Genomic DNA, 26,757 nt, shown 5'->3' with positions numbered 1-26,757 from the left:
GGAAACTTTAAATTAAAAAGTCCGAAAAGATAAATACCGGAAAAATTTCTTGCATATTAATATGGAATATATATTGCAATTTTTTTAGTGACTAATTATTTGATCTACTTAGTTAATTGTATGAAGTTGTAAGATTAGAATTAATAAGAATACGAATAAAATATATTTGAATATACCATTTTAACGCTTATTGTTTAATACTCTAAAACATCGTTAGAACAGAAGCTATTGCTGCTAGTTATACGATGGATACTTTGCATTACCACGAGGCACTGAAAGGACAAGAAAGTAGCTCTACAAGAAAAAGTATAGAAATTAATATGAAAAAAGATACAGAGGAAAACCAAACTCCAATAAATTCGTATGGGGGTAATCATTTCGAAAGAATAGGATCAAATACTTCGATAAATTCATTGTTTGATTACAATGAGTACTATTGCGATGCTTTCAAAACCAACACAACACAAACTGCGGCTAGCAGTATGATATCAACACCATTTTTACTGACTTTAAAGGAAAATGCTCTTGAAGTAGACGAATTCAACACGTTGGTATCGCAGAAGCTTAATTTCAAGCGAACAGTCATAATTTTGGTTGGACTCCCAGCATCAGGTAAGAGTACGATATCCAAGCAACTCTGTGGTTATTTTGACCAAAAAAATCACAAGACTAAGATATACAATGCCGGTGACATTCGCCGAAGACTTAAGCATAATTCGTTCAATAGTTCGGAATTCTTTGACCCTAACAACTTGAAGGCGAAGTATGAACGAGAGGTCTTTGCCACTACCTCCTTGAGCAACTTAATGCATGATTTGAACAAGGGGAACATTAACGTTGGGTTTCTTGATGCGACGAATACTACGTTGGAAAGAAGAAATAAAATTATGCAATATATAAGGGAGACGCCAATACGGGTGGATAATGTGATTTTAATGGATATTCAATGCAACGATGAGACTTTGATAAACTTTAATATAAGTGGTAAGGCATTTAATGCGGATTACAAAGGAAAAGACTATAATACGTCTGTTCATGACTTCAAAGAGCGTGCAAAACATTACGAGAAGATCTATGATCCTATCAACGAAAAAGAGCTCGCAACATATAAAGATGTAGCTAGTCTTTATGTTCAGATTATAAATGGCGGTAAAAAATTCAAATTCACAAACATCGGCGATTCAAATGATGTTGATATTCAAGCTGATAACCAAATTGTCACACATCTCACAAATTTCATTACAAAGTACCCAGAAAGGGAAGGGAAAAGATATTTCGAAGCAGTGGAAGCATTTTACAAAAGCAAGAATAATATTTAGAGCGTTTTGGAGCTCAAGTTTTATTTGTACATTATTTCATTTCATTTAGGGAACATATTAGAGTTATTTTTATATAAGGATATATATAGAGGATATTAACCGGGAGGTTCAATAAACATGTATTTGTAGAATTAAAATAAACTTTAGAATGCTTTTGGTTCTATAAATTATGTACTTTATTTAATGACCTCTCAAACCTGGAATATTACCCCATCCATTAGTACTCGATTCATTACCATTTGGTAAGTTATTAAGCCCCGGTAAATTGATAGCGGGTGCCGATGAAGAATCATCCTTATTCACACTTGCAGTCGATGGCTCAATAACAGCATTAATATTGTTATTAACACCATAGTACCACGCACCAACTTTTTCGTTTGTGTATAATGCATCTTGGAAAGACATTGGGTCATTGGGCCTTGCCCTGGACCAGAACCGTGCCGATCTATCAGCACCTGCAGAACATAATAGATGGCCTAATGGGTGGTATTCTAATGCATGGATAGCTTTTTCATGAGCATAAGGAATTTTGTGTGATGCTTCGATTGGAGATGTGGAATTATTATTGCTATCATTTTTGATATTGTTATCTGAAATATATGAGTCCATAATATAATGATTCATTGACCCATCATATGCAGCAGTTGTTATCATGGAAGGATGAACTGGATGCCACTCAACACAAGACAAGTCTGTTTCATGATCTCTTATCACTAAGATGTCTTTCATAGTTCTTAAATCGAAAATACGACACGATTTATCTCTAGATACCGATGCTAATAATCTTTTAGTACCAGTAGCTGGAACTTAGTTTTGGTAATTGTATGCTTGAATCCATGTAATGTTGAAACACACGAGGACGCTCTAGGGTCCCAAAGTTTGATTAAATTATCCTTCGATCCTGATACAATAAGCCCCAAATTTGGATGCCAGTCAGCAGATTTAACATCCCAGTGATGTCCTACTAAGCTTCTTTCCTCTTGCCCATTATTAAAATTCCAAATTTTCATCGTTGAATCATCAGAGCAGGTCAAAAATTTAGAGTCGTTAGGAGAAAATGCAATATCTCGAATCCCGTCACTATGCCCATTAATGATATTCACATTATTAAAATTAGTTTGCCAATACTTGATAACACCACTCTGATCACCACTCAATAACCACTCATCGTTATGCGAATACTTTAACGATAAAATAGCCAGATCATGCGCTTGCATGATCGTCTCGAAGTTGAATGTCATACCATTCCACACAGTGAACTCCCCACTATGTGACGCCACTAACAATCTTCTCCCTTCTGGAGTCCATTTTACCGTGTTAATCGAGTGCTTTGCTTTGTTAGATGAAAGATGTACAAATTTGGTCTGAATATCCATGATGGACATATTATTTTTATTCTGTCTAACCGAATTCGACGCATATGCTGGAGAGGGCAATAAATCTATCAAATACGACGACTCGGGCCTTATCTTACCAATTGGTTGATCGTCAATCCCAAGACTTCGATTGATATACCATCTTCCCATATTATTACCATGGTCTACTGTTCTTCTATATGCAGTCTTCTTCTCCTGGGATGCTAGTTGTTGTTCTATATTCTGATTATATCCTTGGGACCGTTCATTATTCCGATTATTATTATTGTAACCCCGATTACCATTACTATTACCGTTATTACTATTATTATTAAACATATTCGTATAATGAAAACCTATTAAATAGGGCCATAATTCACGTTATTTTCGACATCGCTAAATATTATGGACTAAAAATGTCACCGACATTTCACCACATGCCACAACAATGTCGCAATATTGCTATATAGCTTGGACCTATAAACGTTTATCGTTACTATCAGTTAAAGCTTCTGAATAACTTATAGAAATAGAGTAATAATGGTTGAATTCTTCTATCACGACAACAAAGATACCCCAGAAAACTTTACTGATGTTCATAACTCTGGAGAGACAGTGACGGTGGAAGATCTTGATAAGCTTGGAGTGAAGTACTTCCACGTTACAAGTCAGAGCGAATTAGACGATATTGCGATCAAAAGAGACTATAAGAATAGAGACGAGATCACATTGAACTTAGATTCATTTGGTGGCGACGTGGACGCTTTTAACGCTAAAATGAAACAATTTTATAAGGAACACTACCACGAAGATGAGGAGATAAGATACATTCGTGAAGGAGAAGGATATTTCGATGTAAGAGATAAACAGGATAGGTGGATAAGAGCCAAGCTTGTTCCTAACGATATGCTAGTCTTGCCAGCAGGTATTTATCATCGTTTCACTTTGACTAGTGCGCTCAGACAGGTCAAGGCAGTTAGGTTATTCAAAGATGAGCCAAAATGGGAGGCTATTAACAGAGATACCGGTAAGAATAGCGAAGCTCGTACCGAATATTTGAAGACTATTGCAGTGTAGTATTTATATGTTATGTCTAGTGAAATGATTACATTATGTTTTATTATATTTGGAATTGTATTAATTTTATATATTAACCGAATTTTAGTGCTTTACTATCTAAACTATATTACACGCATTGTGAGGACTTATTGTTGTGCTCCTCCTTTGACAATTTTGATGTTATTGCTTTTCATCCACGTTTCCATCTCTTTTCTTGTCTTGACTAACTCTTGTTCAAACTTGGCCTTTTCTTCGTTTAAGCTCTTAGTTTCATCGTTAAGTATCTGGATCACCTCATCAACACTCTTGTCTACAAGTACGCCCCCAATCATTTTAAAACATTTACGATTTCCACGTTCTGATGGAGCAATTCCACTCAATGTTTTGTCGACTATAGCATGCTCATGAATTTGAGAAGTTAATGTACTGAGTTGAGTTTGTAAATTAGTTATATTTTCTTGATATTTGTTGTATTGTTGTTGTAAAGCTTGTGCCTTCTGATCTTGAGCTTGCTGCTTTTCAGCGTCGGAAACTGTAGACATGGTTACTGAAGTGCAAAGGTTCTTTCTAATACATTGGATCAACTAAAAGTCGGTTTCTTCGATTGTGGACAAAACTGCGAAAATCTCTCTCATTTACAGTTTAACTATAACGTAGGTTGCAACTGACCGGAGAAGAGATACTAGCAAGCTTGATAGAGAGTTTATATTCACAATGCAAGCAGGAGCAATCGTGTTTTTGAAAAAATGCCATCAACAAAATTTGTTATCATGAATTAGCTTGAAAATCCATATATTTTCCATAATGAATCATTTTATGAAACTAATCAAATTGGATGATTGGGATTACTTGCTAACCTAACCATGTCAGAGGCGGAAAAGAATAATAAAAGAACGTTGAAAATTTACATAGAAATATCCTATATTTGTTTATTTTTAGACACTATAATAATACGATTATTTATTCTATTTCTATTATGTGGATGTTTTAGACATTCTTCTTAGTAGTATTGGTATTACCAACATATAAAAAGTTGACAACAAATAAAAACCATCCAAGCACAACTAAAACAGCACTAGCCACATATAACCAAGAATTTGGTATATCCCATGATCTCTTATATTCATCATTAGCCAAGTGTCTAACCGTCACGACCCTTTTATCAACTATATAACTCAAACCAGATCTCTTATAATCCAAGTCAAATGTGAAGATCCCGTGTTGATCTGGAACTGTGAAGTTAGCATAATAAATGTACAAATCTTCGAGATTGCCATCTTCCTTCGAGGAACCTGGACCCAATGGTTGTAAATTAACTCTTTGGTAAGGGTCTAACATCTTGAATGCAAGTTGTAAGTTATCTTCTTCATCTTTGATTTCGTATGGAATCCATTTGTCGTTCGCAAATTCAGAAACACCAACGGTGTAAATTACTTGATCTTTGATACGGTATAATTTGTTATCAATGAATTCGGGGTTTTCACTCTTGTAATGCTGGACAAACTGTAATTTCAATACATTCTTTTCTTGAAAAGTCCACTTGAGTAGATCATCATTTATTAATGACTCAGAACCAACCCATGTCAACCTGGCATTGTTAAATCCTTGGAAACCAACAGCCAAAAATCCTTGTTGGCCAAAAGTCCAGGTTTTTTCTTGGCTGAGAGTCTCTTCTACTTCGTCAGTAGTAAAACCAGTTTTAGAACTTCTGACAATTGGGAAAATATTTTCATTGTTCGAAATCAACGCACCAGTACCCTTGTACTCATGTTCGCCCTCAGTAAATTCCCCAAGAACCTTCTTATTAACAATATTCTCGTTAGTGAGTTGAGGAGTTCCCTTTACTGAGTTGAAATGGTCGATGTACTTGAAACCCTTTGGTGCTGGGTAAATTCCCATCTCGTTAAGGAAAGTTCTAACATCGTCTGGTAACACACTTTCATCACTTCCAACCACAAATATGTTTCCTTCCCTATTTATAAATTCCATCAATTGGTGTTGATTAAACCCTTTCTTGTCACCAATAGCCTTTTTGGCACTTGGAAGCAAAATCAAGTGATCATATCTTGGTTCATCCGCAACGAATAATGATAATTCTTCATCACTGTAAGATTGCAATGTCAATTCAAATCCATGTTTATTCTTCAAATCCGACACCAAACTAGCAACTTCCGAATTTACACTTCCCAAGTTATTCAAGTCATAAAGACTGGAATCATAGACTACCAATGCCTGGCTCACACCTTGTTCATTTGCAGACAATGCATTGGCAAATACACCGAACAAAAATGCCACAAAAATTGCCCACTGTTTAATCATTCTTAATTGAATCATTTTACCTTCAATATATCTTCAAATTAAGAATCGATAACTAAGTATGCTTGTTTGTTTAATGTAGTTAATGCTAACGTGTTTGAATTTTCAGCATGGGTCAAACTCGGTATGCGGTTTTGTGTCACATTCACCTCTTCCCATAAAATGGGACATAAAGAAGTACTATAAGTGAAAAATGGGTGGAATATTGGCTTAGAACTTGACGTACAACCAAAATGGGGATCAGAGTAAAGGTAGAATTCTTAGGAGGATTAGATGTTATTTCAAATAGTGTCAGAGAGCACAAATGTGACGTACCTTTTGAAGAAGGCGAGGCTACAATGAAAGACTTGATTAAATATATTACTGCAACTATAATAAGTGATCCAAAAGACGTACCTGTATTTATAGAAGAAGGTACAGTTCGTCCAGGTATTTTGGTTCTTATTAATGACACCGACTGGGAATTAGAAGGCATGGAAGATTACGTAGTGGAAAGTGGTGATGTTTTCACTTTTACCAGTACATTGCATGGAGGCTAGTTTGGAGAACTGGATAAAACGAGTTGGTTAATAATATGGGTATTTTGTATATATGGCTAACTAATTTATAATGGAAGTAGACGACAACCTAATAAACCCCTACCGTCCCATTTATCAGTAGGTTTCAATTCGAGGGTTTGACGGGTGCCATTTCTTAAAATAATGACGGAGAGAGACTTGTCTACGCTATCACGGACCTTGAGCGAGATGTTGGCCAATTTGTTGTGGTTAGCAGCGTGTATATCGTCCACGGAAATGATCTGGTCTCCTTCTTTTAGTCCTGAAGTAGAAGCAGGTCCATGCGGAACAACTTCACTTACAGTTGCAAATGCAATGGTGTAAAGGAGAGGGTTCCTGACTTGTTCCGATTGTTCTGATGTGTCTGGTACTCCTGAATTCTTTTGCTCTTCAAATCTCTCGATTAGCTTAGCTTCTAGTAACGAATATACCAACTTGACATCGTTTCTCAACCGTATGATCTTAACTCTGATTAGCCTGATTCCAACAACATCGATATCACTTCTGGGATATCCGTCATCCGTTAGCAATGGAGTGGACATATCGGCTTTATATTGGTTGGATAGTATATCAAATAGTAAGGACAATTGAGATTCGATTTCGTTCTTAGTGGTTGAAAGTTGATCATAAGTCAATTGGGAAAAGTTAGTCTTGTATGACTTGAATTGCGACTCATCTAAGTTCAAATTCTTCATGAGACCTCTAAAGGCTGCGTCTGAACTGTTTTCATCAAAAGTCATGGTGATTTATGGCAATTTACTTTGCTTAGAATGTACAATCTGTTTAACGGCAAATTTCCGGGCGAGATTCATATTCGCAGATTAAGGAATCGTTCTTACTTTATCGAGTATATGCTTTCTTATTTATTTAATGAAATATATAAATATACAATGTATTAAAAGAAGATTCAACCTTCAGTACTGATAGCGAATGAAAGAGTACTGACGTTTTCGACGTCGTCATCGTCATTACCCTCACTAATTTCTTTCCATGAAGCAGTAGTCAACATGATAAACCCGATAATAACAAAGAGGTCTCCAAGTAATTGTTGGAAGCTCAACTTGTTACCAAAAAGAAACCATTCAACAATTCCAATTAAGAAAATAGTCAACAACGAACTAACCGAAGACAAAACTGGGTTGGTGAGTGCCATAAGAGACAAAAACAGCGCACTGAATAAGATATTTGCAAGAGAAGAACCACAGATAAAAGCCCAGATCTTCAAAGTATTGTCACCGTAATTGAAAAAGTTGAAACTATGGATATGGAATATTTCACCGAAGACCATAATTATTACCAATATTATTGCCGTAAACACACCAAATATAGACATGATAAAGTTTGCAAAGGTTAATTGACGACGTGGAGTAATAATTTTGACCAAATGTGGTGGAATACAGGTGTATTTCTTATATAAGACTTCGTAATACCCATACAAGATGGCACCGATAAAGATAATCAAATTTCCCCAGAGTCTATTAGGATAGAGCTCTTCACCGTCGGAACCTGTTGGCGCATCTGACGACCCGTCGTCGGAATAGGCAACAATGAAGACTCCTGCAACTGCTGCCACAACTGAACTTGCTTTCAACCAAGAGAACTTTTCTTGCAATATTGGGATGGCAAAGGCATAAGCTGTGAACGCAGAACAATTATAAATCGCGGTCACATCGGAGGCATAAGTCATGGCCATGGAGACGAACCAGGAGCCTCCGGCAACCGTTAAAATCACCGTGATTATAGCACTCTTCACAAAAATGTATTTGAATGATTCGGTGGAAAAAAAAGTCTTGAAACATTCGGTCAAAGAGCTCGAACTCAAAATACGGGGATTCTGGTCTATAAGCTTGTGACAGTTATATGTGGACGTATCATCGTTGACATTAGCTTCGTAGATCAAGATTGATGTATGGTAAACATTACGAACCTGTCTGACAATAGCTTTTCTTAAATATTTCAAAATGTCAAGCGATCCATGGTCATCTGAGCGTGTAGGAACATCTCCATTCTCTAACAACTGTGAGTTGGAGTCTAACCTTTGGTAGCGAGAACTGCCTCCATGTCTAGTTTTGGACTGCAGTTGGATTTTCTTGCCTGTTCTCCAGATAGAAATAATAAGCACCTGCATCGGCCACAATATCCACCAAGCTCCATGAGTAACTAATAGCATAACTACCGGTTCATTAAACCCGAGCTGGAACACCTGGGACGTAAGTTCTGTTTGTAGAACAAATGAAGATAATGAGACTACGAAAAGAAGCGATATGAAAATTATCTTAGTTTTCGAAGCCTGATGATCGGATGCTGCATTTTGGTCTTCGTGTCCATGTGTTGGTAATAAAGTTACAGTCATTTGCCTTGTTATATATTCATTTGTCGTCTAATAGAGATAAGAATATATTATTAGTTAAGAAAACATTGCTGAAAAAAGGTCTATTTATGGACTTTCGTGTACCCGCAAATTCAGTCTGTTAAACACGTATGTTAGGTCTAATACGAGATAACCGGTACGTTGGCCTCAGATACCTTGTAAAAGTTCTTCTTAGCAAGGAGATGTCAATTGAAAAGAGCACAGTGTTATCTGTAGTGAATTTGGCCTATATTAAACTTTCTTGTAGTGTAGTAATTATGCGGACCTGCGCAGCACAACCAGTATGTAGCGATTTTGGGGGCCGTAATAGGGTAACGTTTACAGGTCTAGGTTATGAATCCAGATTACTGATAGTCTCAACTGATGTATACAAATTAACAGGCAGTAGGTTATACAGAAGTAGTAAAAATAGGAGTAATGAATTAATCACTGTCGCTTTCATAATCATCGGATTCGTTTTCGGATTCGTCTTCATTTTCAGAGACGACCCCATGGTAGTTTCTTTCGCCAAGTAATCCTCTTTCTTGCAAGATACGACGTGGGACCATCCGGGGTAAGATAAGATCTATCACTCTCTCTTTGTTGAGGAGGTCATCGCACCATTCATCCACGTATGAGAGTCTGTAAAGGATGGGCATGCCGTTGGCCATGATAGGCGATTTCAATTGAAATCTTAGTTTTCTGTAGTCAGAGTAGAATGGATCGAGGGTGTTGAAAACGTCTTCATTTGTCCATACGACCCGAATGTAAAGCATTATCAATGCTGTTAAATATTTGAATTCATTAGTACCCAATTGATGCAAACACATTTCAATGATTTCCCGAGAAGGTTCCAATTCCAATAAGCGAAGAAAGCAGCAAATGAAAGGAGTTGGCTTTCCATTGGCGTTAGTACTTCCAATATATTTGACTTGGCTAGTGATTATGGGCAAGATGGTGGCTTCATTGGTTAAGTACAAATATTGCTTGTAAAAAAGTGAATCTTGGATTCGATGTCTGATAATAGGCTCCACTAAGTAGGCCTTACGTATGACATTGCTCTTGTCATTATAGGCCGCTTGTTTCTTTGAATTCTCCATGCTTTTATGTATACATGGCTTCCCTAGTAGAAGAGTCAATTTTTCATCTACAGCTAATGCGCATTTTTCAGTGCTAATACTATTAAAATACATAAGACATCGCTATATAAATAATAAGGGCATCGAAATCCCTCCGATAACGCCAATGAAGTGAAAAACTCACGATTGGTCTTCGTCGTCCTCGTCTTCTTCATCTGCTACGTCAATTTTGTCTAAGCTTTCAGACAACGCAGCTAATTTCTTGTAACCAACTTCGAAGAACAGCTTTTGAGCATCTACAAAGACCTTCAACAAGGAAATAGACTTTGATGGTTTCAACAATTTCTTCATCTCAGTGACGGCAACTTCAGTTGCACTCACGTACTCATCTTCGCACTTGATTAAATCTTCATTCTCTTCGTCATCGCCCACAGTGGCTCTCATAGAATCGAAATCCAGTCTTACTGCATAGACTTTCTTACGCAATTCGTTGACCTTGATGAACTGTTCGTTCAAAATCAGGACCAATTTAGCGTTCAATTCTTCCATCACGGTTTTGTCCATGTCTAATCTTGCGTTAGCGAGTTCTAAGTACGAAGAAGACACTTGCATCAAACCCAACGATAAGGCATTGCTAGATTCCTTGAAATCTTGACTATGCTTTTCAGTGAGTTTCGAGAGGTGTCCATAGAATGTCTTTGGAATCTTAACAGAAGTGGTTTGGATTTCCACCTTATCGTCACCCGCTTCTTTGTCTTTGGCTCCCATCAAGATATTCTCAAATTCTTGGGGAGACGAAACGTTTTTCAACTGGGTAAACTTGCTCGAAATCAATCCACCAACATTAGCATCCCTAATCTTGGCCAATGTGTAGTTCGCTGGAGGGTAGTCATAGGAGACGTTGGCGAATGTGTCATTGTTGAATTGGATTAATTCGGTGTATAACTTCAACAATAAGTCACAATTGGCTTCTAATTGCAAATATTCAACCGGCAATTCACTGACTTCTACGTTGTTTCCATTAATGAACTGGTTGGTCTTAGATGCAAAAGGCTGGAGGGACTCTTTGAACTGGTCTGAGTACTTCCCAGGGTTGACTTTCTGGATAGACTTAGAGAGATTTTCGTAGTTTAGCGATTCCTGAATCGACAGCAAATCAAAAGGAAGTTTAAATGACATTATATGTATTAATTTCTATTGTAAATAGTAACAAGGATCGGGCCATAATTCGTTTAAACCGTTTGTACTCTAGCTGATACCGACAGTCGAAGCCAGACGGGTGTCGTGTACAGGCGCAAAACAATAATATCTGGCCATATCTACGATGAAAGTACTACGATATGTGTTCCCACGTAGCCTGACGGACAACGAGAGGATCGCATACAATACTACTGCATTACAGAAACACGATGAGATTTCAAACGGACCCAAAGCCCTGCAAAAAAGCTTGCAGAGCCATGAGCCGTTTTTCAGCCTGTATTACGCGTACTAGAGAAGATATCAAAGAAATACACTAGAAATACACCAGCCCACGGCCAATTAAGTAGCCATGAAGGTGATACATCTGTCATCACGATCGTCAATAGGATATGAGACCCATATTAAGTCTGTATTGTTAGTAATAAGTTCGGAAAGAAATTTTGAGCAAATATGCTAGTACATCAGATATTTTTCTACTATCAAAGACAACTCTTCATATGTAAATCAGTTGTCCCTATCAAATCATCATCATATGTACAATGTATATCAAATAAACATACTGTTAGTCGGTGTTCATTAGAAATATTGATGAAAAGTAGCATCATCATGAAGCAGTGAAAAATTTCGTATTGGACATAAATAGCAACTCAAAGCCGGGTAAGTTTACACCAATTACATAATTGTAGGTCTACCAAAGCCAGGTAGTGGTAAATAAGGATTCGAAACTGCCAACAACACTCCAAGAAGATACAGAATTATAGATAAGAGTTATTGAAGTGATATTAGTTGATTGTGGAAAAAATTACTCTCAATTTAACAAAAATAGCACTACTTACCAAGCCAAAATCACGGACATAAATAGACTCAGACTCAGTTGATATAACCGATTATAGACTACAATTTAAAGGTAACATAGAAGAATATGTTTCATTTGGCATCATCGTTATACACACAATACACCAAACGTGAGCAATATAATGTTTTGATTCTTGGGTTGGACAATGCGGGCAAAACCACCTTTTTGGAGCACCTCAAATTGTTGTATCCTACGCCGAATGAGACCAAAAAGGCAGAAGGGGCACCCGATACCACGGAAACCATAAGATCGAAGCGGATATTGCCAACGGTGGGACAGAATGTCGCTACTATCAAATACGAAGGTTCGGATTCCCACCAGTTTACCAATATCAACTTGAAATTCTGGGACTTGGGTGGCCAGAAATCATTACGAAGTATGTGGTCCCGATACTACAAATCATGCCACGGGATCATCTTTATCATCGATTCGACCGATACCGAGCGGTTCCACGAGTGCTACGAGACATTAATGGAGATCACTCATGACCAATCATGGAGTGACGAGAACAACGGGTTTGACTTTGTCAATGTGCCGATACTCATGATGGCCAACAAGCAGGATTTACCGACTGCTGTGGACTTAATCTCGTTGAAAACGGGTTATTTCATTGACTTGGTCAGTGAGCTAGAGGCCACCGACCTGAAGCTCTTGCCTGTATCGATATTAGAAAACCAAGGACTTCGCGAGAGTTTAGACTGGTTGGTGACCCGTTTGGTATACAACAAGGCCAACAAGATGCCACAATATAAGTAGTGATGTTCCTGGCATCAGTTGGCCACCAAAATCAATGTCCTTTCGTTTCCCAATGCCTGCAAAATCAGTCCTTATTGAGAGTTTACAAAAAAGATCGTGCTTCCATGCATCATCCCGTCCGATGGAACCAACCAAACGGCTGCTTTTCAACGGTTGCCTTTAGATCGACCACCTGATGCCTTTACGGATTTCTCAATTGCTATGCACTATGCAATCTTAATCTCCCGGCTCTACAATGCCTACATTCATCTCCCTGCAAGCCATCTTCTCACTACCGTCGATTGCCGACCGTCAATAGAGTATGGTCACCCACACCGTGATTGCCCACATTCAGCAGACATCACTGGCCATTATCTCTCGTCTCATCGCCATCGAGCATGCAACACATAGGCCATTTCGTCATCTTGCTACCATTACGCAGAACGCGAATCCATACACCCATAGTTTCGATTTCACATCCTTACACACACCCCTCGGCTATTTGATTGCTATCGGTTCCAATACACCCATACTAGCCCCTATATAATCTATATACTTAGCATCATAACTACATGCCCATATCTATCCACATCTGTTCATATACATATCCATATCGTAACCCCTGAATTGTATGCCTCTCTACTTCACAACCACAGCTTCCATAACCAGTCCCCATTTCCTTTTCCATCCCTCAACCAGCACCTCGCTGATGTGCTTGTACAGCGAACTGTATGTACCAGATCTGCAATAGAAGAACAGGGTCACCCGTGTTTCATTCCATCCATCCACCATACATATGTAGGCCTTAAGCGGCTCTTTAGGTCCCACGCATTGGCTTCCGTTCAGCACCGTTCAGCACCGTTCAGTACGGTAAATCACCTTGCCGAGTGGGAGAGTCAGTAATCACCATCACATACCAAACATGACTAATTGTACCCTTAGTATGAAGGGACCCTAAAGGATAGCAAGCTGGTCCCTTCGTGTCCAACTGTCTTACCCAGCCCCCAGCCCGAACCGTGGCACCCAAACCTCCTTGACGTGATGTACGCAACGTAATTTCGCATTCGTTATAGTTGCGGAGTTAATATGTAGCAATAAAACAATCATGATGGCTCATTGTACTACAACAATTGGTGGAAAATTTCACAATAGTTGCTGTGAAAGTCATGAAATTTTAAATTCATATATATATGCTATTAGTGGTGATATAGGTAATTGATACTAAAGACGACTCAATTGCACCACAATTAATATTTATTATCTTTTATTACTTATATTACTTTATTAACGGGATTAACTTAATTAGTTATTTAACTTCTTTAAACTTAAATATAATTAAGCAATTAAGCAATAAATACAATTGATCAATTGATAATACACAATTGACGCTAATTGAAAGTACAAAAGAAAAGAACAGAATATTTCTTTAGACATTGAAAAATTCACCCTAGCAATATGTCACAAGAAGAAAAGCATGGGCTTTTGAATAAGTTGAAAAAGCCGTTCAGATCCCACTCGAGATCGTCGAGTATTAATTCAGAAAAGGCTCCTGGGAGTGCTGGTACTGCTGGTACTACTGGTACTAAAACGAGTAGCGGGAGCAAAAGGGGCACTTCGGGGGCTGCTGGGACCACTAGCGGTGGTTCTGGAGCATCTGGGGTAGCTGGAGCAACCGGTAGAAGCTCAATAGAGGAATTGGCGTACCAAGAAGGGCGCAAAAGAGCTGAGCTCGACAGAAAAGGGGGTGTGAGCTCAGGAACGGGTTCTGGTGCAGGTTCTGGTGCAACATTGGGCGCTGGTACCGGAGCTGGAGTTGGAGCAGGAGCAGGAGCTGCAGTTTCTTCACCATCGAGTAAAAGTTATAGATCTGGACATTCTTTCGACGATGGAGACACGGTATTGTCATCTCCAAAGGGACGGGTTGTTAGACACCCACCTAAAATCCACAGAGTACCCGTGGACAAAGATGTGGGGGGCGACTTTGCCAATCAAAAACTGCCAATTGACGAGAGTTTGGTGAATAAAGATCATTTTGGAAATGGTAGTGGTGCTGGAACTGGAGCCGGCGCTACTGGAGCCTATGGTTCTAATACTGCTGGACAATCTACTGGAACTGGAACTGGAGCCGGTTCTAGAGAAACCACTGGAGCCGGGGCTGGAACTGGAGCCAAACCCGCCACCGCTGCTACCGTTGGAGCTGCTGCTGCTGCTGGAGCCGTTGCAGGAGCTGCTGGAACCGCTGCATACGCTGGATCAAAAGGAAAGAATAATAGCGGAAACCATGGAGTAATTGAGAACGATCGCCCTTCCTACAGTGATGATGCCAGTAAAAAAGAAGGAACTGGAGTATTTTTTGACCCAAGAGACACACAAGGAGGTGTTTACGGTCATAATAACGGAAGCGAGATGAGTGAAGCCACTAAGGCTGAATTGAATAGGCAGCGTAACTTGAAAACTCATCCTTCGGCCTATTATGAAGAGCAGAGACAAAAGGAACAACAAAATAGTGTCATTGATGACATTAAGAACAGTGCATATAATGAGGGTCAAGCCCAAGGTTCGCGTGATGCTAAGACAGAACAACACCAAAAGGACCAAGCAGCTCAAGAATCAGGCCAAGAATCTTCTTCGAAATACAACGACCCTGAAAAAGAGCATGCAAAGAACAAGTCTGCTTGGAATAGAGACGGAGTTACTACTGCTGCCGCAGAAGCTAGAGGTCAAAGTGGTACTAATACCTCGAATTCCCTGTACTCTGAAAGAGGTTTAGGTGCAGCAGCAGCTGGCGCTGCCGCTGGAGGTGCTGGAGCCGCTGGTCTTGCTGCTCATTCCAATAAGAAGAGCGCTGCCGATAATGCGTATGGTTCAGGTACTGCTGCCGGTACTAATAAGACTTACAGTACTGATACCACCGCTGTAGGTGCTGCTAACGCTAGTGCTGACCTTTCTGACAGTGATTACGATTATGATAGACAAATCAAAGAATTAGATAGAAGGATTGCATCTACCCAAAAAGAGATTGACCAAGTTAATGCTTCTGGTAGTGGTGTCTATGGCGCATCTGCCAGCACACCTAGCACTTCTGCTGGTACATCTAGTGTCAGTAAACAAGCGTCTGGTACTGCGGGTTCTGGGCAAATTGACCCAAGAACTACCGCAACTAGCGCCGAGCAAGAAAACTCTTCAAACAAAGGTCTTCTTGCTGGTACAGGTATTGCAGCTGCTATCGCAGGAGCTGCTGGCTATGTTGGTCTCGGTGGTAAATCCCATGAAAAGGAAACTGTCGACGACGCATATGGTCAAGGGGTCAAAAATGCATCTGCTAATACAGGAGCTTCTAAATCAATCTTGGATGAAGCTTATAAACAAGGTGTTATTTCTGGATCCTATGACGCTGGGAAAGAGTATTTTAGACAAGAATCCAGTAAGAAGAAGTCTGCTGCTGGTGCTGCTGGATCTAGTTCTACTGCACCTGGAACTGGTACTTATAAGGATAAGGATGTGGCCACGACAGATATTTATCTGAAAGAAGATTCAAGCACTGTAGTATCTAGTCAAACTAATGCTTCAAATGACGACTCGTCTAACAAAACTGGAATTCTTGCTGGATCTGGTATTGCAGCTGCTATCGCAGGAGCTGCTGGTTATGTTGGCCTTGGCGGTAAGTCCCATGACAAGGAGACTGTCGATGAAGCCTACGAAGAAGGCATCAAGGCTGCCTCTGGCTCGTCTAATGTTGATAAAGTGCACGAAACTAAAGCTGAAGCATTTGTGAAAGATCCCAACGCTGTTTCCAACACTGATAGAACTGTTAGTCAAACCGATCCTTCATTTTCTAGCAAAGGATCTAATGCAGCAGCTGGTGCAGCAGGTGGAGGTGTTCTTGGTGCAGTAGCAGCAATGGCATCCAATACTTTGGGCTTTGATTCTGATGATAATGTAGATGACTCTAAGGATCGTGCTTTAGTAAAGGATTCTGCCTATGATACTAAGAAGGATACCTTAGCAAATGATCCAACCATTTCAAGTCGCGATGCAGAAATTAATGATGATGGCACATTAAAGCCTGGTGTCCTTGGTGGGGTCACTGGAGCAATTAGTGCTGCTGGAGCTGTAGCTGCTGCTAAAGTGGGTTTGGGTGGTTCATCCCCCTCAGATATTATCAATGAAGCTTATGAAGCAGGTAGAGAACAAGGTAATATCATTAATGAAGCTTATGAAGCAGGTAGAAAACAAGGCTCTATTGGATCATCTTCGAGTAAGGGTGGTGCTTATGGATCGAGCGCTAGTTCTAAGACTTCTAGATCGATTGACACTCCACAATTACAAGATGTTGATGACGATGATGACGAAGAAGATGAAGACGAAGACGAAGATGCAGCTGAAGCTAACACAACTACCAATTCCACTAGATCTGGCTTATTTGCTGGTGTTTTTGGTGGTGCTGCTGCCGCAATGGGATTATCGTCTCTTGATAGATCGGATTCTAACAAAAGTGGTATTGACCCATCTAAGGTTGACAGTCAGAAGGATACGGTTCCAAGAGAAGATCTTGCCAAGGCTAACCTTGACAATTCCTCTGGTAGTGGTATTCTAGGCGCTCTTGGCTTTAACAAATCTGGCGAACCATCTTCATCTCAAGGAAATTTAATTGATGCTGCTGAAGATGGTAGTGGTGATGTCAAATCTCAACCAAAACATTCGACAGGTGCCAGAGCTCTTGAAAATGATGGTCAAAACACTTCGGGTGATGGTGATGGTGTTCAGAAAGTTCCTAATTTGCCTTCCACCTCCACTGGGGGAATTGACAGATCAGAAAGCAACAAACCAACTGAAAGTTCAAGAAAGGATACAGTACCAGACAAGGATTTAGCCAAGGAAGGAACAACTGGTTCTAGGGACAATGATAAGTCTAGTTTGGGTATCGGTGCTGCTGTGGGTGCTGCCGCCGGTGCTGCCGCCGGTGCCCTTGGTTATGCTGGTAGTAAGAGCTCATCTGCCCATAATGATGGCAGCTTGATTGACCCAGCGGCTAGAAACTTTGAAGATGTGGCGAAGGCTCCTGCTCACGGTGGAGATGCTGAAAGTGAAGGTATTAAAAAATCTCATGATGATGTTGAAAAATCAAAGGCAGAAGATGAGCCAAAGACATCACATAACTTTAAACAAACTGAAGCAGAAGTTGCCGCCTACAATAAGAAACATGGAGTTACTGATGACAAGAGATCTTTAATTGAAATTGCTGAAGGTGCCTCTCCAGAAATTAAGAAGATGGAAGCCCACCATGGTGCATCATCTGTTAGCGAATCTAACGAAGACGGTATTGCTGCATCTGGCGATGGAGTCCAACCTATTCCAAAATCTGTTCTTCAACACCAGAATAGGTTTATTGCAACCGGTGGTAGAGAAGGTGAATTAAGCGATGCTGTGGGTTCAGAATCTTACTCTAACACAAGTGAACTTGATGCCAAAAAAAAAAGTTTGACCAATGAAAATGTATCTCTGGAATCTTCAAGTGATAAATCTAGCAATCGAGGTCTTAAGGGTGCAGCAGCAGGTGCTGCTGCAGGCGTAGCAGGCGCAGTGGGTTTATCATCTGCGTCAGATAAGCACAACGCCAATTCGAAAGATACTGAATCGAGTACTTTGGCTGGTGCAAATAAACCACATGGCTCTAACAGAGATGCAGACTACTCACAGGATAGAGAAGTTGATAGAAGAGTCCAAGAACCATCTACTTCAACCAAAGACCCAACTGGAGTAGCTACTGGTGCTGGTGTTGGTACTGGTGCTGGTGCTGCATATGGTGCAAGTCAAGGATCTAACACTGGTAAGAAATCTACTACTACATTGAGCGAGAAGGAGTTATATGAATATTATGAGGCAGGTATCATTCGTGGTTCATACGAAGCTGGGCAGATTTTAGGTGCTGAGGAAGCAAGCTTAGCTACATCGAAGGCAGATAATGCTCAGCAAGACGTAAGTGATTCCAAATCCTCTGGTTATGGTAAAGCGGCTGCTGGTGCTGCTGGTGCTGGTGCCTTAGGTGGTGCCGCGGGATATGGTTTAGCCTCGTCAGGTAGAGACGTTAATGCTGAACCATCTGCAAATGCTTATGACTCTCAACCTAAAGCCTCTGAGTATGACACGTATGGTCAGACCACAAAAGAAAGCTCCCATGCTAAGGGTGTTGAAGAAGGTGCATACTCTAAGGGTGTTGAACAAGGCGCTTACACTAAAGGCGTTGAAGAAAGTGCATATTCTAAGGGTGTTGAACAAGGTGCGTATGAATCTGGTAAAATCGAAGGTAAACATAGTTCAGCTAGTAAGAATGCTGCCATTGGTGCCGGTGTTGGTGCTGGCGCAGGCTTAGCTGCTGGAACCGCATATGGAACAACCCATGACAAATCTAGTAAGCAAACAGGCAGCACCTTAAATGATAACGAATTGTATGCCTTCTATGTTGCTGGAATTATTCAAGGTTCATATGAAGCAGGACAGATCGCCGGAGCTGAAGATGCAAGCTTGTCTTCGAGCCAAGCTGAAAAATCTCAATCTGAAGCTTCTCATGGACATGGTCTTGGTACCGCTGCTGCTGCCGGAGTAGTAGGGGCTGGTGCCGCTGGAGCTGGAGCTGCTGGTTTAGCAGCAAGTTCCAAGAATAAGGGTGCCGAGGAAAGCAATTTACTTGTTGAAGTTATTGGTGTCAAAGATGAGCAGGCTGCTTCAAAGATTGCTCATCAAGCATCGAAGGAACTTAGTGCTCAAGGAGTTGATTTGACACATGGTAAATTAGTAATTAACACTCAGACGAAGGAGGTTTATAAGACTGATGATGTTAATGAAAAGGTGGGTGCAAACACCGGCAGTCATTCTGGCAGGAATGCTTTGGCAGGTGGTGCTGCAGGTGGTGCTGCAGGAGCAGGTTTAGGCCATTCAGTCAGTGACAGACAAGGTGGTCTTTCTCCTAGAGGAAGTCAGAAAAATTTTGAATCAACCAATCCAAATGATCACCATGATGAACATCAGAAAGCAAAGGAAAGATTATCCGCTGCAGCCAATGCTGGTGTTTTAGGTAACGTTCAGCCTTCAGGAACACAAGCTCACCATGAAAGAGAGTATGATCCTTCTGCTGGACAATCACAATCCCATCACGAATCCCATCAAGGCTTGAAAGCTGGCGCCGCTGGCGCAGGTCTTGGTGCAGCTGGTGCAGCAGCAGCTGCTGCTGCCTACGGATCTCATTCCCGGGATACTGGTGCTAAAGGCTACGAAGGTGGAGTCTCATCATCTAACAGAACTACTGGTAACTATTCGGCAAATGACCACCATAGTTCTACTGGTCATTCCGGTCAAGGAATTTCTAGTCGTGAAGCTACGGGTCCTGGTGTCTCAAGCCAGGGGGCTGCTGGTCACTCTGATAGAGATACAGCAGGATCCAAACCATCAGATGGTTCAGATATTGTGGTTACAGTTCAAGGTACTAAGGATAACGCAGAAGCTACCAGAATTGCAACCCAAACTGTTGAAGCTCTTAAGAAACAACCTTCCGTGTTAGCATCAGTTAAGGAATTGAGAATTGATGCTAATACTGGTATTGTTACAAATGAGCACGGCAAGAGAATCGATTTAAACCCATCAAGTGGACGTTCTCACCATGAAACCCAAGATGCAAGTGCTCATCAAGGTAGTGGTGCTGGATCTGCTATTGGGTTAGGTGCCGGTGCCGCAGGATTAGGTGCAGCCGGTGCCTATGGTGCTCATAAGCACTCAGAAAAAACAGGTACTAATCAACAGCAGAGCTACCAAGACACCCAAAGCTCCAGATCGGGTGCATATGGTGCTCATCAAGCTGAGACTCAACAAGGTTATCAAGACTCCCAAAACTCCAGATTGGGAGGCTCTGGTACCAATAAGGGTTATGAAGATGCCTACCAAAATAGATCTAGAGGCACTGAATCTAGTACTTCTACAGGTTTAGGTGCTGCCGGTGCTGCCGGTGCTGCCGGCGCTGTCGGTGCTGTTGGTGCTCATAAGTATTCACACCAAGACACTCAAAACTCCAGATTGGGTGGTAATGGTGACATCTATCAAGATGCATATGATGAAGGCTATAAGCAAGGCTCCTACAGAAAAACCGGAACTTCTAGTTACGATTCCGCTAATGTCGCTGGCTCCAACTACAAGTCTACTCGTGACAACGCTCCAGATCAAGTTGCTCCGACTACGGCTACTCAAACATCGACCCAACCAGAATCAACCGGATTACGTATGCCTGGAAGCTTCTTCTAGTTTCACTCTTTATTCTTAATTATGTTTTATTGTTTTTGATTTAGTTTGCTTTTCTGTATTATTTACTTAATAAAATTGTCTTTTACTATAGTGATCCAGTAGTTTTTGTTTTGATAGGTATCCTCATCATTCGTTAAATATTGTAGTTTAACTCTCTGAAATATCCTGTAAAAAATATACAATCAAATTCTAGGTCGTAATTCACGAAATTATCTTCCCAGGAACTTCAAAAATCAATTCGTACTCTATATCTAAGTAGATAATCTCTACACTAGCCCTATCAATATCTATAAAAGTGGTAGTTCTGGATGTCACCTGAGAATAGTTTGCCTCCGTTGCCAGACTCTTCTTCTGATGTTGTGATCCTTTGCTACCTCTTGTGGCAATCAACACCTCGCCCTCTCATTAAATTTCTGATTCCGAAGCCTCTGTTGCAGGAGATCACTATATTTTTTATGAATGTCACAGTGAACTCAGTCAGAAATAGAAAATGAAACACTGGCCAAAGGATAAGAGCATATTGGTTCAGGGTCCCCTTTAGAGGGGCCGTTATGCTGTAAAATATGGAATTGCAAATTATAGCTCGTGGTGATAAGGTTCGCTTCACCTGTACAGCCTGTAGTACTACCAATACAGAAATTAAATACCCAACTACACACATGCATACTGCTCCACTGTATTAATTAATTAGAGCTTCATACTCACCAGCACCCGTTACATTTTACTGTGTGGTGGCCCTTTTTGGGTCATTGAGCCAAGGCCAATACTTGACCCAGAGCCTACAGTAAAATGTTATAAAAGCTCTTTCTAGTGCTTAATCGCATATTAATATGGTATTAGTAGTTAATTGCTAAGGTATCGACAAAAATTACTATATCAGGTTTCAATAGCATCGTAGTCCTAACCTCGTTCCAACCTTTGCTCCATGTTTTGCACCCAACAGCCCAGTCCCAGACAAGCATCCTCCGATCAATAGACTCACATGAACTCTTTATACAAGGGGCTTTAGCCCTAGTATAGGTTTACCATTAACCGAAAAATGGTTTTGTGTAATATGTCCCGAAATCTGAAAATTTTCACTCACCTCACTGTACCAAGCCCAAAATAGTATAGAGAAAAGCGACTAATTTACAAAAAGCTAGTAATAAGGACTTCTTCAAAGTAAACCAAACACTAGAAAATGGGTATGTTACATCAACATAGTAAAGTATCAAAAACTATCGAATTATAGAGGGCGTATACGTTGATATGACATGAGATGAGTTATTCAAAAGTATGCAGATGGAGTGAAAAATAATGACAACTGTTCATGGAAACTATTAGGGGGATTAATATTGATATTATAGTATCCTGAATGTAAGGGAATTGGTCTGTAATGATGACCGAATGATATTTATGGATAAAATGGAAGTAATCACTGAAATTTGAAAATATAGATGGACAAGATGACAGCTTGAATAACAGACATAATTCGAAAGTTGGAGAGAAAAGGATTCCTTTGGGAAGAAAATCATAGGTTGAAACAAGTACTAACAAGTTTATAGGTAGAGTTATTCGTAACCAAAGAAAAGGTGCTGGTTCTATCTTCACCTCGCACACCAGATTAAGAAAGGGTGCTGCCAAGTTAAGAACTTTAGATTATGCTGAACGTCACGGATACATTCGTGGTATTGTCAAGCAAATCATCCACGACCCAGGTAGAGGTGCTCCTTTAGCCAAGGTTTCATTCCGTGATCCATACAAGTACAAATTAAGAGAAGAAACCTTCATTGCTAACGAAGGTGTCTACACTGGTCAATTTATCTACGCCGGTAAGAAGGCTTCTTTAAACGTCGGTAACGTTTTACCTTTAGGTTCTATGCCAGAAGGTACCATTGTTTCTAACGTTGAAGAAAAGTCTGGTGATAGAGGTGCTTTAGGTAGAACCTCCGGTAACTACGTTATTATCATCGGACACAACCAAGACGAAGGTAAGACCAGAGTTAAGTTACCATCTGGTGCTAAGAAGATTCTTTCTTCTGATGCTAGAGGTGTCATCGGTGTTGTTGCCGGTGGTGGTAGAATTGATAAACCATTATTAAAGGCTGGTAGAGCTTTCCACAAATACAAGGTTAAGCGTAACTCTTGGCCAAAGACCAGAGGTGTTGCCATGAACCCAGTTGATCACCCTCATGGTGGTGGTAACCATCAACATATTGGTAAGGCTTCTACTATTTCCAGAGGTGCTGTCCCAGGTCAAAAGGCTGGTTTAATTGCCGCCAGAAGAACTGGTTTATTACGTGGTACTCAAAAAACTCAAGATTAAATTATTTCATAATTAATTTGTTGTATAAAATAATAATGATTAAATAAAAATAGTTTTGTGGGTTAGTTTATGTCTGCGTTTAATTCTATATTAAAAATTTTGAATATCATATTGTAGTATCTATTCATATGTAAATCTAATAATATACCTTGCTATGTCTAGGGATTGTTATTTAAGCGACAATTACTTCTCCGTTTGGAACACTCTGCTTTGCTTCCTCTTCCTCGTCGAGTAGAGGTTCACTTGGCTTGATCAGCCTCTCAATAGTTTCTTTATATTTACCTTGAATCCTCTTCTGAGTTTCCTTAAACATGTCGAGCAAAGTACTTGTTTCTGCTGTGGTGTTGGCCTTTTGTTCCTGTGCTTCATCATCTGCAGTTGCAGTTGTTGGTGGTGACTTAGAAGGAATTGCACTGATCTTCGCTGCATTGGCTACCTCTTCGATCTTTGACAAGTGAGCAGCTTTCAAATACACAGGCCTTCCATTGAGTTTCTTTCCATTTAATTCTTTAATTGCGCTAGTCAAATCTTCTTCCTTCTTAAAAGTAACAAGAACGCTTACTGTTTTCTGTCTCAACGAAATGGCTCTTTGCATACGTTTTTGATTAGCTCCCCTAAAAATAAATACTTGTGTAGGTGCATACTCTTTAAAGAACTCACGAACTTCTTTGTCAACCGTCTTATCAACGGCATTACCAATAAAGATAGTATCAGTCGACAATTTCTTTTGCGCATCTCCATCTTGTCCCTTCTTTGGCTCGTCTGTGAATGGAATATCTTCTATCTTGATCGACTTAGGGGCACTTGATGCAACACCATCAAATTCCTTTTTATCAGGAGATAATGGGTTATCTGTAATAGGACTAAAGTTGGTCTTGTTGCTGGTTTCGCTTGGCTTAAATGCACTTGAACTGATCTTTCTACGTCCAAAAATTGGCTTGCCAGTCGGACTAAATGGTACGTGAAGCTTCACCAGGATCTGACGTTCTTTAAAGAATGCACCATTTAATTCCTTAACCACTTTACTAGCTTGTTCCACACTATTAAATTCTGCATAAGCAATTCCAAATGGCCGGTGCCTACTGGAGCGACTAAATCGAATTGTGTAACTAGGAATAAGGACATTTATTCAGCAAGAAGTTAATACTCGTTCTTTGATTATCGTAGAGTATATATTATTCTCTATTAAATTGCAACTTACGGTTCGTATTCCTTTAAAAATAATTCCAATTCTTCTTCAGATGTATTAAAATGAAGGTTCTTGATATACACCCGCAGGGACTTTTTGCCGTTATTGGCAACTTCAAACATTGGTGACTCTGGTAATACTGAAGACATCACTTACTTTTTGCTTTCTAATTCTACTTGAGGATAATATAGGCTATAACAACAAGAAGAAGAAACATATACTAGCAGTTAGTGGTTAGTGCTTATTTGTGGTTTATGGCTTTTTGCAACTTTATAAATTATTGTCGTGTCCAAACCAGCCTATTATCAGACCAATGCTATACTATACCAAAGCTACACCAACGGATACGAACAGATTATAAGCAACTGGAGAAGTGTAAAACAAAGAGCATACGAACGTACTTAGACTAGTCAATTAATTATTCCAATGGAATGTGAACTCGTCGCTACATGTAGATTTCGCAATTTTATACTGCTTATAACAATTTTGAAAAGCTTTATTAATACCTATCAAACCCGTAAAGATCTAAAAACCAAACATGAAACTATACATAATACAAAACGTTGATAATTCGTTCAGTAAGTAAATTAAGCGGATTTTTCAGCACGAGCCTTAGCTAAAGCCTTAGCGGTACCGTGTAAAGCGTATCTGTGGTTACGACGGAACTTAGCGTCAACACCCTTTAAAGAAGGGTACTTGTGGGATCTTGGCTTCTTAATACCGTTTCTGTGAGCCTTCTTGGTTTGGTTGTGGGCGGTGTGATTCTTAGATTTAGCCATTTTTCTAAAATATGTTAGTATTACTATCCAGCACTTCGGAACGTCCTGCTTGGTCTGTTACTCTCAACTTCTGCACTTCCTATTCTTAATTTGCATAATCTCTTTCTAAATTTAACTCTATTTCCTTTCATTGGTTCAACTAATAGTTCATTTTTATTCAATACCCGTACGAAGATTTTTGATTCAACCGTCATGTTCATCAACTTTTATTATCCTATATCACTTGGATTCATCCTTTCATCTTAATGGTCTTCCTATTTCGTAGTTCTTCTTCAACTTTGTTCACATATGATTTCAAATAGTATATAATAGAATTTTTCATATTTATGTCCCATTCATTTCCAGAGATTGGTAGTAGTTACAGTTTCCAGCTGACATCCTTTTATAGTTTCTATCTGTTTATATAGTCTTAAACATACCCTTATTAACAATAACTTGCTTAATTAACAATATCTATAAGCAATATGATAATTATGTTGAAAAGTCCTAAGTATTCGTCCTCAATCGAGTGAAGATTCGGGTTAGTGTAAGGGAAAAAATTTTCAGAACACAAAAATGGATTATCATAAAGACCAAATACTGTGAAAGTTACCAGGGTTTAGCCCTAAATACTTGTTCCAATAAGGCTATTGAGTTGCATTCCAAGGGTGCATAGAGGTCAAATGTACAATCGATTGAAAGACGTGAAATTGTATTGTTAAAATATATATAGTATACAGATTAAATGAAGGTCACAAAGCGTAACAGATATCAGTAGAACCGTGATGGATTTAAGCACGAACTGTAGGATCAACTTCTAAAGCCTTGGCTTTTTTAGCGATCTTGTCGTTGGCCTTGGAACCCATGATACCACCACCCCAGTGTCTCTTGGAGTCTTCGTACTTTTCGATGAAGTTAGCGTTGATAGTAGAAACTAACTTGGCTAATTCAGATTCGTCAGCAGAAGTGACTTCGGTCAAAGCAGCAACAGAAGAGGTCTTTTTGTGGACTAAAGTACCTAATCTGGCCTTACCCTTGACAATGGCGTATGGGACACCCATCTTTCTACATAAAGCAGGTAAGAAGATGACCAATTCAATTGGGTCGACGTCGTTAGCAATCAAGACGAGTTTGGCCTTCTTGTTTTCAATCAAGGAAACAACGTGGTTCAAACCGTACTTGACGACAACTGGCTTTGGAGAGGCGTCTTTAGCAGACTTACCTTCAGCAACAGCTGCGGCTTCCTTGGTCAATCTTTCCTTCTTTTCGGAGGCGGTTTCTGGTCTGTACTTGTTAAATAACTTGAAAGTTTGGGCTGCAGTGTTCTTATCCAAAGTGTTTTGGAATTGAGCAATTGCAGGTGGAACCTTCAATCTCAAAGACAAAA

The 26,757-nt window shown here is 39.8% G+C and overlaps 17 protein-coding genes across 17 annotated transcripts; 6 read left to right on the top strand and 11 right to left on the bottom strand.

Annotated features, from left to right (window-relative positions):
• Positions 1-245: 245 nt before the first annotated feature.
• On the top strand, positions 246-1,319 carry AC631_02766 (6-phosphofructo-2-kinase; the record flags this gene model as incomplete). The annotated part of the gene is made up of 1 exon (XM_015611596.1): positions 246-1,319. The coding sequence occupies one exon, from the start codon at positions 246-248 to the stop codon at positions 1,317-1,319; it is 1,074 nt and encodes a 357-aa protein (XP_015467574.1).
• A 180-nt stretch (positions 1,320-1,499) lies between these two features.
• On the bottom strand, positions 1,500-2,048 carry AC631_02765 (uncharacterized protein; the record flags this gene model as incomplete). Its single annotated transcript, XM_015611595.1, has 1 exon — positions 1,500-2,048. The coding sequence occupies one exon, from the start codon at positions 2,046-2,048 to the stop codon at positions 1,500-1,502; it is 549 nt and encodes a 182-aa protein (XP_015467573.1).
• A 47-nt stretch (positions 2,049-2,095) lies between these two features.
• Positions 2,096-3,013, bottom strand: AC631_02764 (WD40 repeat domain-containing protein; the record flags this gene model as incomplete). The annotated part of the gene is made up of 1 exon (XM_015611594.1): positions 2,096-3,013. One exon carries the CDS (start codon positions 3,011-3,013, stop codon positions 2,096-2,098), a length of 918 nt encoding a protein of 305 aa, XP_015467572.1.
• A 201-nt stretch (positions 3,014-3,214) lies between these two features.
• Positions 3,215-3,751, top strand: AC631_02763 (acireductone dioxygenase (Ni2+-requiring); the record flags this gene model as incomplete). The annotated part of the gene is made up of 1 exon (XM_015611593.1): positions 3,215-3,751. The coding sequence occupies one exon, from the start codon at positions 3,215-3,217 to the stop codon at positions 3,749-3,751; it is 537 nt and encodes a 178-aa protein (XP_015467571.1).
• A 128-nt stretch (positions 3,752-3,879) lies between these two features.
• AC631_02762 (tubulin-binding prefolding complex subunit) lies at positions 3,880-4,275 on the bottom strand (the record flags this gene model as incomplete). Its single annotated transcript, XM_015611592.1, has 1 exon — positions 3,880-4,275. One exon carries the CDS (start codon positions 4,273-4,275, stop codon positions 3,880-3,882), a length of 396 nt encoding a protein of 131 aa, XP_015467570.1.
• Positions 4,276-4,720: 445 nt separating this feature from the next.
• Positions 4,721-6,067, bottom strand: WBP1 (dolichyl-diphosphooligosaccharide-protein glycotransferase; the record flags this gene model as incomplete). The annotated part of the gene is made up of 1 exon (XM_015611591.1): positions 4,721-6,067. One exon carries the CDS (start codon positions 6,065-6,067, stop codon positions 4,721-4,723), a length of 1,347 nt encoding a protein of 448 aa, XP_015467569.1.
• Positions 6,068-6,282: 215 nt separating this feature from the next.
• Positions 6,283-6,588, top strand: AC631_02760 (ubiquitin-related modifier; the record flags this gene model as incomplete). The annotated part of the gene is made up of 1 exon (XM_015611590.1): positions 6,283-6,588. The coding sequence occupies one exon, from the start codon at positions 6,283-6,285 to the stop codon at positions 6,586-6,588; it is 306 nt and encodes a 101-aa protein (XP_015467568.1).
• Positions 6,589-6,653: 65 nt separating this feature from the next.
• Positions 6,654-7,346, bottom strand: AC631_02759 (uncharacterized protein; the record flags this gene model as incomplete). The annotated part of the gene is made up of 1 exon (XM_015611589.1): positions 6,654-7,346. One exon carries the CDS (start codon positions 7,344-7,346, stop codon positions 6,654-6,656), a length of 693 nt encoding a protein of 230 aa, XP_015467567.1.
• Positions 7,347-7,513: 167 nt separating this feature from the next.
• On the bottom strand, positions 7,514-8,959 carry AC631_02758 (mannosylinositol phosphorylceramide synthase regulatory subunit; the record flags this gene model as incomplete). The annotated part of the gene is made up of 1 exon (XM_015611588.1): positions 7,514-8,959. The coding sequence occupies one exon, from the start codon at positions 8,957-8,959 to the stop codon at positions 7,514-7,516; it is 1,446 nt and encodes a 481-aa protein (XP_015467566.1).
• A 440-nt stretch (positions 8,960-9,399) lies between these two features.
• On the bottom strand, positions 9,400-10,056 carry FGR16 (U4/U6-U5 snRNP complex subunit; the record flags this gene model as incomplete). The annotated part of the gene is made up of 1 exon (XM_015611587.1): positions 9,400-10,056. One exon carries the CDS (start codon positions 10,054-10,056, stop codon positions 9,400-9,402), a length of 657 nt encoding a protein of 218 aa, XP_015467565.1.
• A 159-nt stretch (positions 10,057-10,215) lies between these two features.
• Positions 10,216-11,214, bottom strand: AC631_02756 (uncharacterized protein; the record flags this gene model as incomplete). Its single annotated transcript, XM_015611586.1, has 1 exon — positions 10,216-11,214. The coding sequence occupies one exon, from the start codon at positions 11,212-11,214 to the stop codon at positions 10,216-10,218; it is 999 nt and encodes a 332-aa protein (XP_015467564.1).
• A 943-nt stretch (positions 11,215-12,157) lies between these two features.
• On the top strand, positions 12,158-12,847 carry ARL3 (Arf family GTPase; the record flags this gene model as incomplete). Its single annotated transcript, XM_015611585.1, has 1 exon — positions 12,158-12,847. The coding sequence occupies one exon, from the start codon at positions 12,158-12,160 to the stop codon at positions 12,845-12,847; it is 690 nt and encodes a 229-aa protein (XP_015467563.1).
• Positions 12,848-14,281: 1,434 nt separating this feature from the next.
• AC631_02754 (uncharacterized protein) lies at positions 14,282-21,118 on the top strand (the record flags this gene model as incomplete). The annotated part of the gene is made up of 1 exon (XM_015611584.1): positions 14,282-21,118. The coding sequence occupies one exon, from the start codon at positions 14,282-14,284 to the stop codon at positions 21,116-21,118; it is 6,837 nt and encodes a 2,278-aa protein (XP_015467562.1).
• Positions 21,119-22,298: 1,180 nt separating this feature from the next.
• RPL2 (60S ribosomal protein uL2) lies at positions 22,299-23,423 on the top strand (the record flags this gene model as incomplete). Its single annotated transcript, XM_015611583.1, has 2 exons — positions 22,299-22,302; positions 22,663-23,423. The coding sequence occupies 2 exons, from the start codon at positions 22,299-22,301 to the stop codon at positions 23,421-23,423; spliced, it is 765 nt and encodes a 254-aa protein (XP_015467561.1).
• Positions 23,424-23,595: 172 nt separating this feature from the next.
• On the bottom strand, positions 23,596-24,018 carry AC631_02752 (uncharacterized protein; the record flags this gene model as incomplete). The annotated part of the gene is made up of 1 exon (XM_015611582.1): positions 23,596-24,018. The coding sequence occupies one exon, from the start codon at positions 24,016-24,018 to the stop codon at positions 23,596-23,598; it is 423 nt and encodes a 140-aa protein (XP_015467560.1).
• Positions 24,019-25,199: 1,181 nt separating this feature from the next.
• Positions 25,200-25,391, bottom strand: RPL29 (60S ribosomal protein eL29; the record flags this gene model as incomplete). Its single annotated transcript, XM_015611581.1, has 1 exon — positions 25,200-25,391. One exon carries the CDS (start codon positions 25,389-25,391, stop codon positions 25,200-25,202), a length of 192 nt encoding a protein of 63 aa, XP_015467559.1.
• A 770-nt stretch (positions 25,392-26,161) lies between these two features.
• Positions 26,162-26,737, bottom strand: RPL82 (60S ribosomal protein eL8; the record flags this gene model as incomplete). The annotated part of the gene is made up of 1 exon (XM_015611580.1): positions 26,162-26,737. A coding segment is annotated over one exon (576 nt), but the record flags the coding sequence as incomplete, so codon positions are not given.
• Between the last annotated feature and the right edge of the window lie 20 nt (positions 26,738-26,757).

This window comes from Debaryomyces fabryi (assembly GCF_001447935.2).
Source record: "Debaryomyces fabryi strain CBS 789 chromosome Unknown contig00052, whole genome shotgun sequence".
Lineage (NCBI taxonomy): Eukaryota > Fungi > Ascomycota > Pichiomycetes > Serinales > Debaryomycetaceae > Debaryomyces > Debaryomyces fabryi.
The sequence above is the reverse complement of the archived record's forward strand: the minus strand, read 5'-3'. Positions and strand labels throughout refer to the sequence as shown.